The sequence below is a fragment of the Orcinus orca genome, chromosome 3 (genome assembly GCF_937001465.1).
Source record: "Orcinus orca chromosome 3, mOrcOrc1.1, whole genome shotgun sequence".
NCBI lineage: Eukaryota > Metazoa > Chordata > Mammalia > Artiodactyla > Delphinidae > Orcinus > Orcinus orca.
The window spans coordinates 17642746-17657318 of record NC_064561.1 but is presented as its reverse complement, the minus strand read 5'-3'; the positions used below and the strand labels follow the sequence as shown (position 1 = coordinate 17657318).

General features: G+C 37.2%; 1 protein-coding gene across 5 annotated transcripts in view; it reads left to right on the top strand.

The window, feature by feature from the left end:
- The window catches only part of RNF130 (ring finger protein 130), a 140674-nt gene that overhangs the window by 38899 nt on the left and 87202 nt on the right, over window positions 1-14573 (top strand). For all 5 annotated transcript variants that reach the window (XM_049707382.1, XM_049707383.1, XM_033413515.2 and 2 more), the window contains exon 3: window positions 9305-9555. In XM_049707382.1, the coding sequence (XP_049563339.1) occupies window positions 9305-9555 (251 nt within the window). The remainder of the gene's footprint in view (window positions 1-9304; window positions 9556-14573) is intronic.

Genomic DNA, 14573 nt, shown 5'->3' with positions numbered 1-14573 from the left:
AATAGCCAAGACATGGAAACAACCTAAATTTCCATCAATAGATGAATGGATAAAGAAGATGTGGTATATATATATACAATGGAATATTACTTGGCCATAAAAAAGAATGAAATAATGCCATTTGTAGCAACACTGATGGATCTAGAGATTAATATACTAAGGGAAGTAAGTCAGAAAGAGAAAGACAAATACCATATGATATCACTTACATGTGTAATCTAAAATGTGCCACAAATGAACATATCTATGAAACAGAGACAGAGAACAGACTTGTGGTTGCCAAGGGGGAGGGGGTATGGAGGAGGGAAGGATTGGGAGTTTGGGATTAGTAGATGCAAACTGCTATATACAGGATGGATAAACAACAAGGTCCTACTACTGTATAGCACCGGGAACTACATTCAGTATCCTGTGATAAACCATAATGGAAAAGAATATGAAAAAGAATATGTGTACATATAGCTGAATCACTTTGCTATACAGCAGAAATTAACACAACATTTTAAATCAACTATACTTCAATAAAATTTTTTTAAATTGAAAAAAACTTATAAGAAAACATAAATATAAGTATCTTAACTTGAAAATGACACAAAACTAGGTGGATCTTGGAACATATAACAACAAAAAGGAAGTATTCATTAGGTCAGCCTGCAAATGGGTTTAAAAAAAGTTAGTAACAAGGTTTTGTGGAGGCGTGGCTTAAGTTAACAGTTCAAGTGGAGGACAGCTGGGAACCTTCAATCATGTAAGCTCAGCATATGCTAACATGTGCCATGGCTGCTAAAAAATATATTGAAGGCTTGGCCTGTATCCTTGTGAACATAATATTCAGATGAAGGAAGACATTAGTCTCATACTGCTCTTGATATTGGAAGTATTCATTCTTTGTTGAAAGAATTGAAAAAGACATTGAAAAATGATGTCCAAAAAAAGAACAGGATGGAAAAAGTCTATAAACGTGTTTTATCAAACACAGTTTGGAATTTGAGCATCAAAATGAATAATGATAGTATTTTAGACCATTAAGTAAAAAAAAAAAAAATAGTAACTATGACTTCATACTGATCTAAAAAGTAAAATAAATTGAAAGTTTGATGAGGAATGGAATACTTACCTGGTCTCGAAATACCTCCCTACAGAATATTTAATAATTACTAGGGGAAAAAGAGTAACTTCACAGTGGAAATGCCTGGAGGACATCTCTTTTACAAAATGATCAAAGTGAATGTCACCAGTAATGGGATATATCAAAACTGCGCCACCTGGGAGTATTCACTGAAAAGAGCACAGCATCACTTCTGTGATGTTACTGCCAGAGGTATATGACCTGAGTCTAGCCACAAGGAAACACCAGATAAATCCAGAATGAGGGACATTATACAAAATAACTGGGCTGTAGACTTCAAAAGTGTCAAGGTCGTGAACATCAAGCAAAGTCTGAGAGACTATTCCAGACTGATGGAGACTAATGAGACATGACAGTTAAATGCAATACATGGCTCTCATCTGGGCCGCTATAAAGGACATTATTGGGAAATTGAGTAAATTGAATGGACTCTTAGATTAGTAATGTATCAGTGTTAATTTCTTGATTTTGATGGTTGTACTCTGTTTATAAATGGTTTTTTGTTTGTAGAATACACACTAAATACTTGGGGGTAATGTGGCGGCATGCTGGTAACTTACTCTTGAATGGTTTGGGGGAAAGGTTTTTGTATGATATTTCTAACTTGTAAATGTTAGATTCTTTAAAAAATCTTTTAAAAAAGAATAATTTGGGACTTTGTGAATAATTAGTATGGAGAAAAGATTGAGGTAGAGCCCCAGGGAAGATGATGTCTTTGACTATCAGAAGGACTGTTGTGTAGAAGAGGAATTTTCATTGATTCTAGAAGGTGTTTCTTATATTTGATGGCATCTTACAGTTTATTGACAGGATACAGTGATGATGCACCTTACAGTTGATGGTATTTTACACCATCAGTAAATGAAATACAGTTTATTCAGTGGTGCTTCCAAGAGCCATGAATGGGCACTTAGGAATCAAGATTTTAGTTATAAAAAAGACCTTTCTAATATTTAAAACTACCCATGGATAGAACCAGTTACCTACAAAGAGTCAGTGATTTATAGGGTGTTACTGTATTATGTTGAAGATGACCCCTAAGAGCTCTTCTATCTAAAAGATTTGATGACTCTCTTAGTGTCTGGTGATGTCTTCCTAATTACTTTCCTACCTTTCTGCCTCTCTACATTGAAGGAAGAAAGTGGCTTTCTTTTCCATGCTGGTCTTTGCTCCTGAGATCTTTTCTTTTTTACGATGTAGAGATTACCTGATGAACGCATATAGGCAGGAGATAGTATAAGAAAAGAAACTGACATTTGAGTGCTGGGCATTGAGCCTTTGCTCCACTTGTGTGAGGTTGAAGAACTTCCTACTCAAGGAATAAAAGAACAAGGATTCAGTAGACCCTTGTTCTTTTTGAGGACAAACTACAGTTGAGGATCATCAGGAATTATCAAGCAACTCTGGAATCGCTCAGTGGCTCACACATGGAACTCCTGTATGTCAGCCTCGGGGCAGGAGGTTTAGGTTCAAACTTCAGCACAATTTCAAGTTAGTCAGTGTTGTGAACCTTGTGGGCATCAGCTGTATACCCATGGTGCTGGCATTTTCTTGAATCAGTACAGCTGCTCTCAAACCAGTGCACTTCCACAATGACAAAACTTCACCTTTCATTCTCTTGCTCCATACCCTGTGTCCCTCCTTTATCACAGTCATTCACTTCCCTGCCTGTCACTTCTCAGAGGCCTTGACTCCTGACAGACTTACCCACACATGGTCCTGCAATCATCCTGGCCAACTTCAGACCTTGTGGAGAGTGAACACCCAAACCTAAAATTCTTTCCTCAGATCCTTTGACCATTCCACCTCACCAAGAACCTAGGCCTCATTATTTCCTGGAATTTTTATATTCTGGAGTCTCAACTCCAGTGTCCTATTCTCCGACTGTTGCTTCTTTTTCTCTCCCTCTCCTGTCATTTGGGTTTGTTGAAGCTTCCTGTTCCTTGGGCTCTCTCTCTGTTTTCTCCCACTTATCCTCCTCCACACTTCACACTTACATTCTACTTAGATCACAAGCCACTATTTCAGTCACTTTGACAGCTTCATTTGGTTAAGAAGTGTCTACCATCACATGACTATCAGTTACCTTTAGGTCCATTTGCCTCCCAAAATGCCCTGAGTGTCAAGGAGTTTGAATTTTATTTAGTTGATGGAAGGGACACATGAAAGTCTTTGAACAGAGGAATGACATGACAGATATGTTTTAGAAAAACCACTGACAAATCTCAGTAGGAGATATATAATTGATACAACCTGTCATCCACATTGATCAGAATTACTGCTGTATTCATTTCATAATAGAATGTAACATCTTTTTTTCTCCCTTGAATTCTTTAAGGGGTCAGTGAAGACACAAGTGAATATACTACGTTTGAATAAGTGAAAGTATTGTAGATTAACATCTGAGAAGGACTTAAGTCAGTGGAAGTGAGAGTTAAGAGAAGCCCTCAGATCATAAGTGAGCAGATTCATTGAGGCACAAGCACACAGGGCTCAGCCAGTCTGTGCAATGTGACTGGTAGGTTAGTACAGAAAATCCCTGACCTACACCTACCTTTTCCTTCAGCAGCAGCCATTCTAGACCTTTAAAGAAATTTTAATCTCTTTCACTTACAATATATGGTGTTCTACTTTACATATAAAGAGGTCATTGAATTCTGTAGGAATAACTGATGCCACTATCAGAAGTTATAAAAGTATCATTGCAGACACTTAATGTGGGAATGCAGCATTCCCCTGAGCTATTTTTTATGGGAAATTTCCTAAAATTATTTAAGAGCTTTAAAATTCCTTAAAACATTGGCAGCTGATTTGAACTTAACAAACAAGTTCATCTATTAAGGCATAAAACCTCTGCTAAATGGGATTTTGCAGGTAAGCTTATAGTACAAAAGTGAAAGAGCTTATAGTAAAAGCACTTTCTCCACTTGTGGCCTAGTGCCTCAAACAGTTCATTTGCTCTTTTCCTGTATCTGCCTTTCTAGAGTTAAAGTATCAGCTGCCCGACTGAATTGGGCTTGCCCTGAGAGTCATTCTCAGGAGCGGGGTGACGAAGACAGTTGAGGGGAGAGGATGGTGATTTCTGATACTTCCCAACTGCGGGGACTCCCTGAGGTGAAGCTCAAATCCTCTTGGAAGCCAGGAGGATTGTGTTGGTCAGCAGATACCTGAGTGTTTCCCAAGGTGGTGGGAGAAATTAGAATAGGAGTTCCAAAATATTGTGGTGGGGGCTTTGTGGTTTCCTCCAAAGAATGCCTTCCTCTGCTTTCCATGAGTAATAATAATACAAGTAGAATAAGTTCAGTAAGCTGTAGCATTTATTGAGCATCGGCCATGAAGCCTGCAGGTAATATCATTTTTTGAAAGAAGAAACTGAAGTTCAGAGAGGTTAAGTATCATGCTGGAATTTGAACTTAGACATCCTGACTTCAGAGCCCAAAGGAGGTTAATTCTGAGGTTCATTTTTTGGCCCCTGAAAATGGATTTTGTAGTCAGGATTATAGCAGCATTACCATATTTTTCCACTTACCTTTTTTCCCATTAAAAAATAGAAGTGCTAAGTGTTGCGGGGAGGGGGACTCTTTTTTACAGAAAAAATGCCAGCCCAGAAGTTCTGTTTATTTAGTAGGAAAAAAAGATAAGTAGAAAAATACTGAGTACAGAACCACTTTACAAAATGTAGAAGAAATCATAGTGTTAGAAAAATCACCATTTTGCAAACACTATTATAGTAACTGATTCAGGTGGGCATTAGTGGGTGCTCAGAGCATTGAATGAAAGATTATTATTAGCCAAGTGATAAAATTCACCTTCATCAATAAAGGTAAAACCCGACATATGCTTCCTGATGTAGCATACTAGAAGGACATAACGTCACCTGTGTAGCATTCCTACCAAAAATGTTTACTTTGGAGATCTAATCATGAGGGAACAATCAGACAGATCCAGGTTGAGGGACATTTTTAAAACATATTGCCTGGACTCATCAAAAAAGTTAATGTCGTGAATGACCAAAAGGGACTGAGGAACCTGTTTTAGATCAGAAGAGACTAACAAGAAGAGACAACTATGCACAGTACCCACATCCTGATTAGGTACTGGGTACTCAACTAACCTAAACAGTTCTCAGAGTCATTATTAGAATCAAGTATTTTGAATGTGGACAGTATGTTGCAGAACAACGTCATATCAGAGTTCGGTTTCTTGAGTATGATAAATGAACTGTGTCCTTGTTCTTAGGAGATAATACTGAAGTATTTAAGAAGGAAATGTCATGACGTTTGCAACTTATTCTCAATTGGTTCAGCAAAAATAAATACACACAGAAAAGGTGAAGTGTTACCAGTTGACAGATCTAATATAAAGTGCATGAGTGTTCATATAGTATTGAAATTATACTGTAGGCTTGAAAATTCTCAAAAGAAGAATAGAATTGTTTATTAAAGTAGCCATACTCAAGCAGAGGAAACAGATTCACATTAAAGAATAACAATGGAGAAAGTTTTCAATAAAATAGGTGAAATCAGGTATCGCAACTAGGTTTTTACTTAATCGGCATCTCTGGCAAATTAATCCTGGCTGCTGGGCATGTTGAAATGCATGGGATTCTGAGGCCATATTCATGATTTATTAGTATTGTTTGTCAAGGGCTTCAGATGTGAGAGTGGTGATGAATGTTCCAAATATTTGTCATCTTTCCTTGAATGTTCACATCATTACAGTCTAACTAGTTCTTAACTCTTTATCAGTCACTACTTGATCTAACCCTAATTTTATCCTGAGCTTACATATTCTCTGGCATTAATATCCTCCCCCCACCCCACCCCACCCCAGAAGCTGGGCCAAGGCTTCACAGTCTTTAAAAGTGAAGTGTCTGAGCCAATCCTTAAATTAAGTTCTTTGAGCCCAGATCACCTTTTATGGGTGGGGAATGAGGAAGTCTGTGAACCTCTTCTGAAATTAGAAGGGGGTGCCCTACCATCAGATTCCCTAAGGGATTTACGACCTAAAATGGTTGAGACTAATGCCTTTGCTGGTATTCTGATGATCTGCTGTAATTATTTTTCACTTTGTTTGACCAGCAGTGTTTTAGTCTCCTTTCCTGTCACTCTTCCCAGTCTCCTCCATTGTAGTAGCATCATGAGACTACCTGTGTTTGGCTCCTCTCTCTAGTCCCTTTAAAATTGTCCTTTGCTCTTTGAGAGCAGATGCAGTTTTCATGTAATCAAGAGCAGGTGTAAAGGAAAAAGCACTCTTGTGTGTCTCTTTTACTACTCACACGGAAAACTTCACTTCCGACGCTTCTGGTCACCAAATGTTTGTGGGGTTTTCCCCATACCAAGCAATTTTCAGCAACACTAGCTGGGTGTCCTGTAATTCAATTTGATTCTGACACTGTCTGCCTGGGGTTAGCATCAGATCCCACAAGTTAAGGGCTCAGTCCCACAAGACATCCCACCCCCCACACCACCGCTTCAGAAGCCAGTTGCAAGTCCCACGTTGTCACCAGTACTTCTGACCCACTAGCAGTAAGTTGAGGTTCCCACAACCCCGTCCTCCGGTCCAAAAATTTGTTAGAATGGCTCACAGAACTCAGGGGAAAACTTATATTTACTGATTCATTATAAAGGATATAATAAAGAATACAGGTGAAAACGTACATAGGGCAAGGTGTGTGAGAAGGGGCTCTCTGGCATGCCATCCTCTCACCACCTCCATGTGTTCACCAATGTGGACGCCCTCTGACCTCCATACTTTGGCATTTTTATGCAGGCTTCACATCTGTAGTCCCTCTCCCTCCCCAGAGGATTGAGGAGTGGGGCTGAAAGGTCCAAGCTTCTCCTCATGGCTTGGTCTCTCCGGTGACCTGCCCGCATCCTGCAGCTATCCAGGAGCCCGCCAAGATTCACCCCATTAGAACAAAAGACACTCCCATCACCCAGGGAATTCCAAGGCTTTTAGGAGCTCTGTGTCAGGAACCAAGGTCAGAGACCTAATAGAACAAAAGATACTCCTAGTGCTGTCACTTAGGAAGTTGCAAGGGTTTTAGGAGCTTTGTCCCAGGAACCAGGGACAGAGACCAATATGTATCTTTTCTACTATTTCACAGCAGATAATTTTCCACTCTCTTTGCAAAGTGAACATTAAGGAGCCTTGATGATAGGATATGCTCAATAAATACTGTTGAAGGGATGGTTGAAATAATTAAATGCTTCTTCTCCCAAACAGCTTTCCAATTGAAATTAGGTGGTGCTCATTTAGTGTTGTTTGAATAATGACATTACATGGATTGGTTCCCTTGGCTACCTGTGCAGCTTTCCCACCTCCTTTTCCAGCTTGAGTCTTCAAGAGGGAGCCTCAGAACTGATTTCTAAAACCATTTGTACCTGGTGTGATTATAAAGCAATGAGACTGATTGTCATGTGTTGTTTGTGGGATCCGTCTCAGTTACTTTATAGCCATACCTGGTATCTTATACTGCAGATCATTGCCTGTTGAACAACATTTTAAAAGCACTTAAGGTTTCTAAATGGAAATTTTAAATGGTTTAGCATCGTTTTATGATTTTTTTCTGACTTATCAGAACTCTTACTTCAGAAAGATAATTAGAGTTAACTTTGTTGCTTGCTTTAATTTTGCAGTTTTCTTTCTGTTTTTGGATTTTTAATCAGTATTCTGATAAACTGCTGATAAATTCTGATGAAATGACTGGCACAACTTTGAATAAGGTTATACAAAGGTGTATGTTCCATTGGGTTAAACTTTTCTTAAAACTTTTTATTATTAAATTTCTTTTCAGTTGTATATGGTCTTTTGACTGCACATTGTACAAGGATAGTCCTTTTAGTTAAATATGATAAATGAAACATATAAACTAAATATTTAATAGTAGTAGTCATTGAAGCCTTCGAAAGGGCAAGTTTGGGGGGTTTTGATTTTGTTTTGGTGGTTTACATTTATATGCACAAACTTTATTCACATTTAAGTAAATGGTTATAATTTTCTCTTTCCCAAAATAAAATGTCTGTTCTCCTTCCTTTGACCCCCACAGTCTCGGGGCTCTTTGAAGAAGGCCTATTGTAAAAGTTGCATGTTGCCACAGGCAGCTTCACTTATGAAAGGATGATCACTGACAGCTGGATTGGTGATAGAAAGGCTTCTCTTTTTGCTTAAAAGAAAGTGGTAAATTATTCCCTTTCTGGAGAAGGAAAGGGATAGAAATTTCATGCTGTGCATAGGAGAGAGAGTCACTTGCCTTTACTGTATTACTGCTTATGTAATTGAAAGAACTGGACGACTAGGAGAGCAACTTACAAACATCCTTATAAGTAACTTAGATAGTGGCTGTAGCGGAACCTCTGGACAGCTGTTAGAAGCAGCAAATATTTTGATGCCAGACTAGTCCAGAGTTTTAAAGTTTGGGCATTTCTCAGGAAGGGTTTGATTTCCACAAGATTTCTGGGGTAAATGAAAAAGGAACCTTCCTCCAGTCTGACCTACACATAGGATCAAAGTTAGTTTCAACTGTTATTGATCAAAGATACCACCATTTGGCATTTTGCTGTTGGAACTCTATTATCAGATTTGTGTCCTAAGTCAGTGAAATTATAAAACTGTATATCCTGTACTTCTGCTTCTTTCTATTCCTTGTGCTAGTTCTACACACAATAGGTGCTCCATAAACATTTGTAAGAAAAATTAATGTAAAAAGTACCAATTTTTATACTATAAATGCTTTTCCACCTTTTTATAAGGAGTTGGGACTCTCGAAAGAACATTTTAAGATGGAGAAAGTTTTACAGTGAAAACCTGCCATGATTTTATCACATTTCTATTGGTGTATAATACAATGCTGTGTACCATCTTTTGTTACATTTGGCTGATTTAATAATCTGTTTTTTAAATATAGTTGTGAGATAAGTTAATATGGTTCTTAACACTGCAATCATTTTATGCTTTAAGTGCGTTTAAGTCTTAAGTAGTACACAACAAGTTTCTGTTCCCACTTGGTGCCAGCATACCCAACTGCAACTTCATTTCATTTGAAAAGTTGAATCTGAAAACCCTTGCCATTAGCAAAAATTACAGTAGTTTTGCTAAGTAGCATTTTTATATATTTGATGTTCTATAAATTTTAAATGTCACTTGAGTATATATATTTATTTTACATTACAGGCACTGGAGATATTATTGCTGTCATGATTACAGAATTGAGGGGTAAGGATATTTTGAGTTACCTGGAGAAAAACATCTCTGTACAAATGACAATAGCAGTTGGAACTCGAATGCCGCCAAAGAACTTCAGCCGTGGCTCTCTAGTCTTCGTGTCAATATCCTTTATTGTTTTGATGATTATTTCTTCAGCATGGCTTATATTCTACTTCATTCAGAAGATCAGGTACACAAATGCCCGGGACAGGAACCAGGTGAGCTACCAGTACTCTATATTGATTGATGCTTACTGGCCATAATTCATTGACATCTGTTGTAATCATACATAATATGAATATTTTTTCATTAAAAAAAGTGGTAACCCTCAATCATTTTAATATGTTGAAAACATATCTATACAAGTATTTTAAGGATATTTGAAATACCTAAATGGAGAAATTATTAAATTTACAGTGATCACTTGGAATATTCCAGGTAAATGGTTAGCTTAATATCATAGTGTGATCTAGCTAATTCTGGTAATTTGAAGAAATATTACAAAGTTGCATTTTTAAGCTGGTAACATCTGTTGTCAGTGGCAGGGGAGTTGGAAGGGTGGGGGAGGGAGACTTTTCACTATATATATTTTTGTTCCATGTGAAATTTTTTTCCTATGTGAATTTTGAACTATGTATTATCTATTCAGAAAAAATAAATTAAAAATAAATTATCTGTCCTATTTAAGCTTAGCCATGGGGCAGTGATGAGGTGGGGAAGGACCAATAGAAGAGATATATCTAGATAGTCATCCTAGAAATTCCACTGACCAGCACAGTGGATTTCAGATGAATGAACAAAAACAGAAAAGACAATATACTGCCCTGTAGTAAAGGGCTTGCAGATGGTTTTCTGTGAGTTTATTACTTAGTTTGTTTGATGTGCTATATATAGAATATCTACCCTGGAGCCAGGTTTGAGGTATTAGGTCCCATTACCAGTCCTATGCTTTTCTAGGACACTAAGAAGTAAATTGCTTGGAGAGTGGTTTGAAGACAATTTTTATATAACACCATCCTCTCCTCAGAGTACATCTAAGTCCCCATGGAGGGGTGTGAAATTTTCATCCTTCCTCATTCTAGTGAAAAGAGCACAGACTTTGGTGTGGAGTTCAAATCCTAACCTTACCACCAGTTTGCCCTTGTCCCTCTTGCACAGTTTTTTAAGCTTCTCAACTTGTTTCTGCATCTGAAAATATGTATAAAATATCTGAAAACTATAATTTATTGAACATTTGTGTGCCAGGCTCTGTGCAGCATCCTGTACATCTTTAAAATTTTTATCATGATAATTTTTATTATTTATAATTTCAGGCTTACAGAAAGTTGCAAGAGTAATATAAAGTATTTCCTTGCCCAAATTCTCCAACTGTTAACATTTTACCATATTTCCTTTTTAACCATTTGAGAGTAAGTTTGAGATAAGATGCCCCTTTACCCTTAAATACTTCATTGTGTACTTTCTAAAAGCAAGAACATTCTCTTATATAACCACAGTGTATGATTATCAAAATAGTGAAATTAACATTAATATCATTATCTGATCTATAGACCTTTTCTAAGTTTTGTGAAATTATCTTAATAATGTCCTTTATAGCAAAGAAAACCCTGGATTGATCCAGTCAAATTGTATGTTGTGTTCAGTTGTCACGTCTCTTTTAATCTGTTTCATGACATTGACATTATTGAAGAGTACAGGCCAGTTGTTTTGGATTTGAGCTTGTCTGATGTCTGATGTTCCTTCATGATTAGATCCAGGTTATATGCATTTTTGTCAGGAATACCAGTCCTTTACATTTGTTAGTTTTTTATTTTGAGATAGGTGTCATTTCACATACGTTTATGAGAAATAATACAGAGAGATCCCAAATACCCTTCACCCATTTTCTCCCAGTGGTAAAATCTTGCATAACTACAGTAAATATCACAACCAGGATATCAACATTGATAAAATCCACTGATCTTATTCAGATTTCTCCAGTTAAACTTGTGCTGGTGTGTGTATAGTTCTGTGCAGTTTCAGGTGACCAAGTCAAGATACAGACCCATTATCACAGGGATCTCTTGTGCAAATTCTTTTATAGCCACAGCCACCTCTCTCCTACACCCCTGCATAACCCCTGACTACACTAGTCTGTTCCCCACTCTGTAATTTTGTCACTTCAAGAATGCTATATAAATGGAATCACATAGTATTTAACTTCTAGAGTTTGGATTTCTTCATCTAACCTAATTCCCTTGAGATCCTTCCAAATTGTTATATGTCAATAGTTTATTCCTTTTTATTGCTGAGTAGTATTCTATGGCTTGGATGTACTATAACTTGGTTAACAAAATTGTTTCCAGTTTTGGCTATTATAAATAAAGTGACTATGAACATTCATATACAGGTTTTTATGTGAACATGAGTTTTCATTTCCTTGGCATAAATGTTCAAGAGTGCAATTTTTTGAGTTATTATGATAAGCACATATTTAATTTTGTAAGAAACTGCCATACTCTTTTCCCAAGCAGCTGTACTATTTTACATTCCCAGTAGAAATGTATCCCTGATACAGTTCATCTGCATCCTTGACAGCATTTGGTATTGTCACTATTTTTTATTTTAGCCATTCTGATAGGTGTATAGTAATATCTCTTTTGTGATTTTAATTTGCATTTCTCCAATGACTACTGATGTTGAACATCTTTCATGTGCTAAATGCCACCTGTATATCCTCTTCAGTGAAATGTTTATTCGTGTCTTTTACCCATTTTCTACTGGGTTGTTTGTTTTTTACTGTTGAGTTTTGAGAGTTCTTCATACATTCAAAATACAGGCCTTTTGTCAGAACTGTGGTTTGCAAATACTTTCTCCCAGTTTCTCCCAGGGTCTTTTGAAGAGCAAAATTTTTAATTTTGATGAAGCTTAATTTATCAGTTTTTCCTTTTATAAATTGTGCTTTTGCTGGCAAGTCTAAAAAAAAACTCTTTGACTACCCCTAGATACCAAAGATTTTCTAATTTTTTTCAAAAAGTTTTACATTTAAGTCCATGATCCATTTTGAATTAATTTTTGTGTAAAGTGTGAGGTTTAGGTTGAGGTTCCTTTTTTTGCTTATGTCTGTCCAGTATTGCACCTTTGTCTAAACCACAAAGCTTGATTCTTTGCCCAGTCTTTTCCTCCTTCTAATTCTTGTTTCCCAGCAACAAGTCACCTCTTTCAACTCTTTCATCTGTTCCTTCTGTTATTAACTTCATATAACTAAGTAGCATGCTATACTCCTTTTTAAAATAAATTAAAGGTGTTTTTTAAATATATTGCCATCATGAAAGAGTGAAAGTAAAATGATCAAGAGTAGCTCTAAAAGGGTGTTCTTGACAAGAAAACCCTAAAATATTGGTTTGAATGTAGTGCATCTCAAGGACTTTTGAAAAAAGCAAATGGTTTGTCCCAGGAGCCTGCTCTTTGACGGTACTGCTTTAATTAGCACCCACCATGGGGCCTGTGTGTGATGAAGGACTCAGCATAGTCACCATCTGGCGCAGGCCACAAACGGGAACTGGTTTTGCGGCTGACTGCGCGCAGACTTCCTAAGCATTCTTCTCCAGACGCTGCTGTAGCAGAGTGGTATTCTGACCTTTGTTCCTCCTTCCGTTTTTCCTAAGGTTGAGAAGCACTTGATGAAATTTTTATGTGGCTTAAAAAGCTTAGCTTATTAAAGTTTAATACGAAGGTGGCAGCAACTCAACTGGTTGAAACCTTTGGCTATTTTAAAAGAGAAACCAGAACTATTAGTGAAGAAAAATAAGTGAGTTTAAGGAGAGACTCATTTTCTCCCACAAACTGTCATCGTGAAGCAGTTCTTTCTACAGAATATGCTACCAAAGAGAGCCATGTGTTGTGAATAACTTTCTAAGCACAGTGTAATGTACACAATTGACACCATTTTATACTGGAAATAAGAATCAAATGCTTTGGCTTTTTAGTGTACTGCCAGGTATCTGTGGTTGCTCTTCTTGAAAACTTGTTAGAATACATCTGAATACAAATAGGTCAGATGATGGCTGACAGTAAACTTAAATGTCACCTTCTAATAAGACAGTGATAGTTATTCCACACAAGAGGATAGATGTTTGGTGTGTTTTATTGAAAGGGTACTTAAGGTTTTTCTGAGAAATGTAAACTTGTTCACAATTACATAGTTAATATTGTACCCTTAATCCCAAAGTGGTCAAGTTTGACAAACCAGAACAATAAAACTTTTATTTTACTGTTGAGGAATAAGGCAGGTATAAAAAAATTCCATAACCTAGGACTACTGAGTTTAGAAGGTCTTCTTAGGAAATCCCCTGAAAATGCATATGGTTTTAGGTATTTAAAACTCGTTATAGCTTCTTGCCAAAATGTATATGCAGTATTCTTAGACTTTATACATATCTCAAGGTTACTGAAATGAAATACGCTTTTGCTGCCCATTTTTATCTCAGAAGATAGCTAACTGAAGAATGCACTTGCACGTGCGAGCATGGAAGAACACTGAATGTTCTTCAGAGGAAGGCTAGTACTTTGCATGTATAATCTTCAAAAATGGTGGGTTCAAAAGTCTTTTCCTTCCAGATTGGAAGGGGGGAAGTTATTGTGCATACTGTCAAGGTTTTTCCCCTAGGAAAAGATTAGGTAGTCAAAAAGGGACAGATTTCTTCATAGTTGGATGGTAGATTGAATTTTATTATGTTTTTTAGGGATTGACAATTCCAGAAGAACTAGAAAAGGAAACTAGATCTTTGAACTGAGAATGTATTATTTTACCACTTTTTAAGTATATTGCAAGTGTTCTTTCTTTTTATGTCTTGCTATTATGATCAATTTACATAAATAAATACCACTTTCTATATTCAGAGACTATATGCCTTCTAAACATTATATCAAAGCTTAAGACTTTGTTTTTCTAGCACAAAATATTTTCTTGAGGGCTTCCGTGGTAGCGCAGTGGTTGGGAGTCCACCTGCCGATGCAGGGGACATGGGTTCGTGCCCCGGTCCGGGAGGATCCCACGTGCCGTGGAGCAGCTGGGCCCGTGGGCCATGGCCGCTGGGCCTGTGCGTCTGGAGCCTGTGCGGCAGGAGAGGCCACAACAGTGAGAGGCCCACGTACCGCAAAAATATATATATATATATTTTTTTTTCTTGAGATCAGAGTGTTTCTAAGATATTCAGTTCTACATCCTTGGGGTTTAGCACAGGGCCTGGCATGT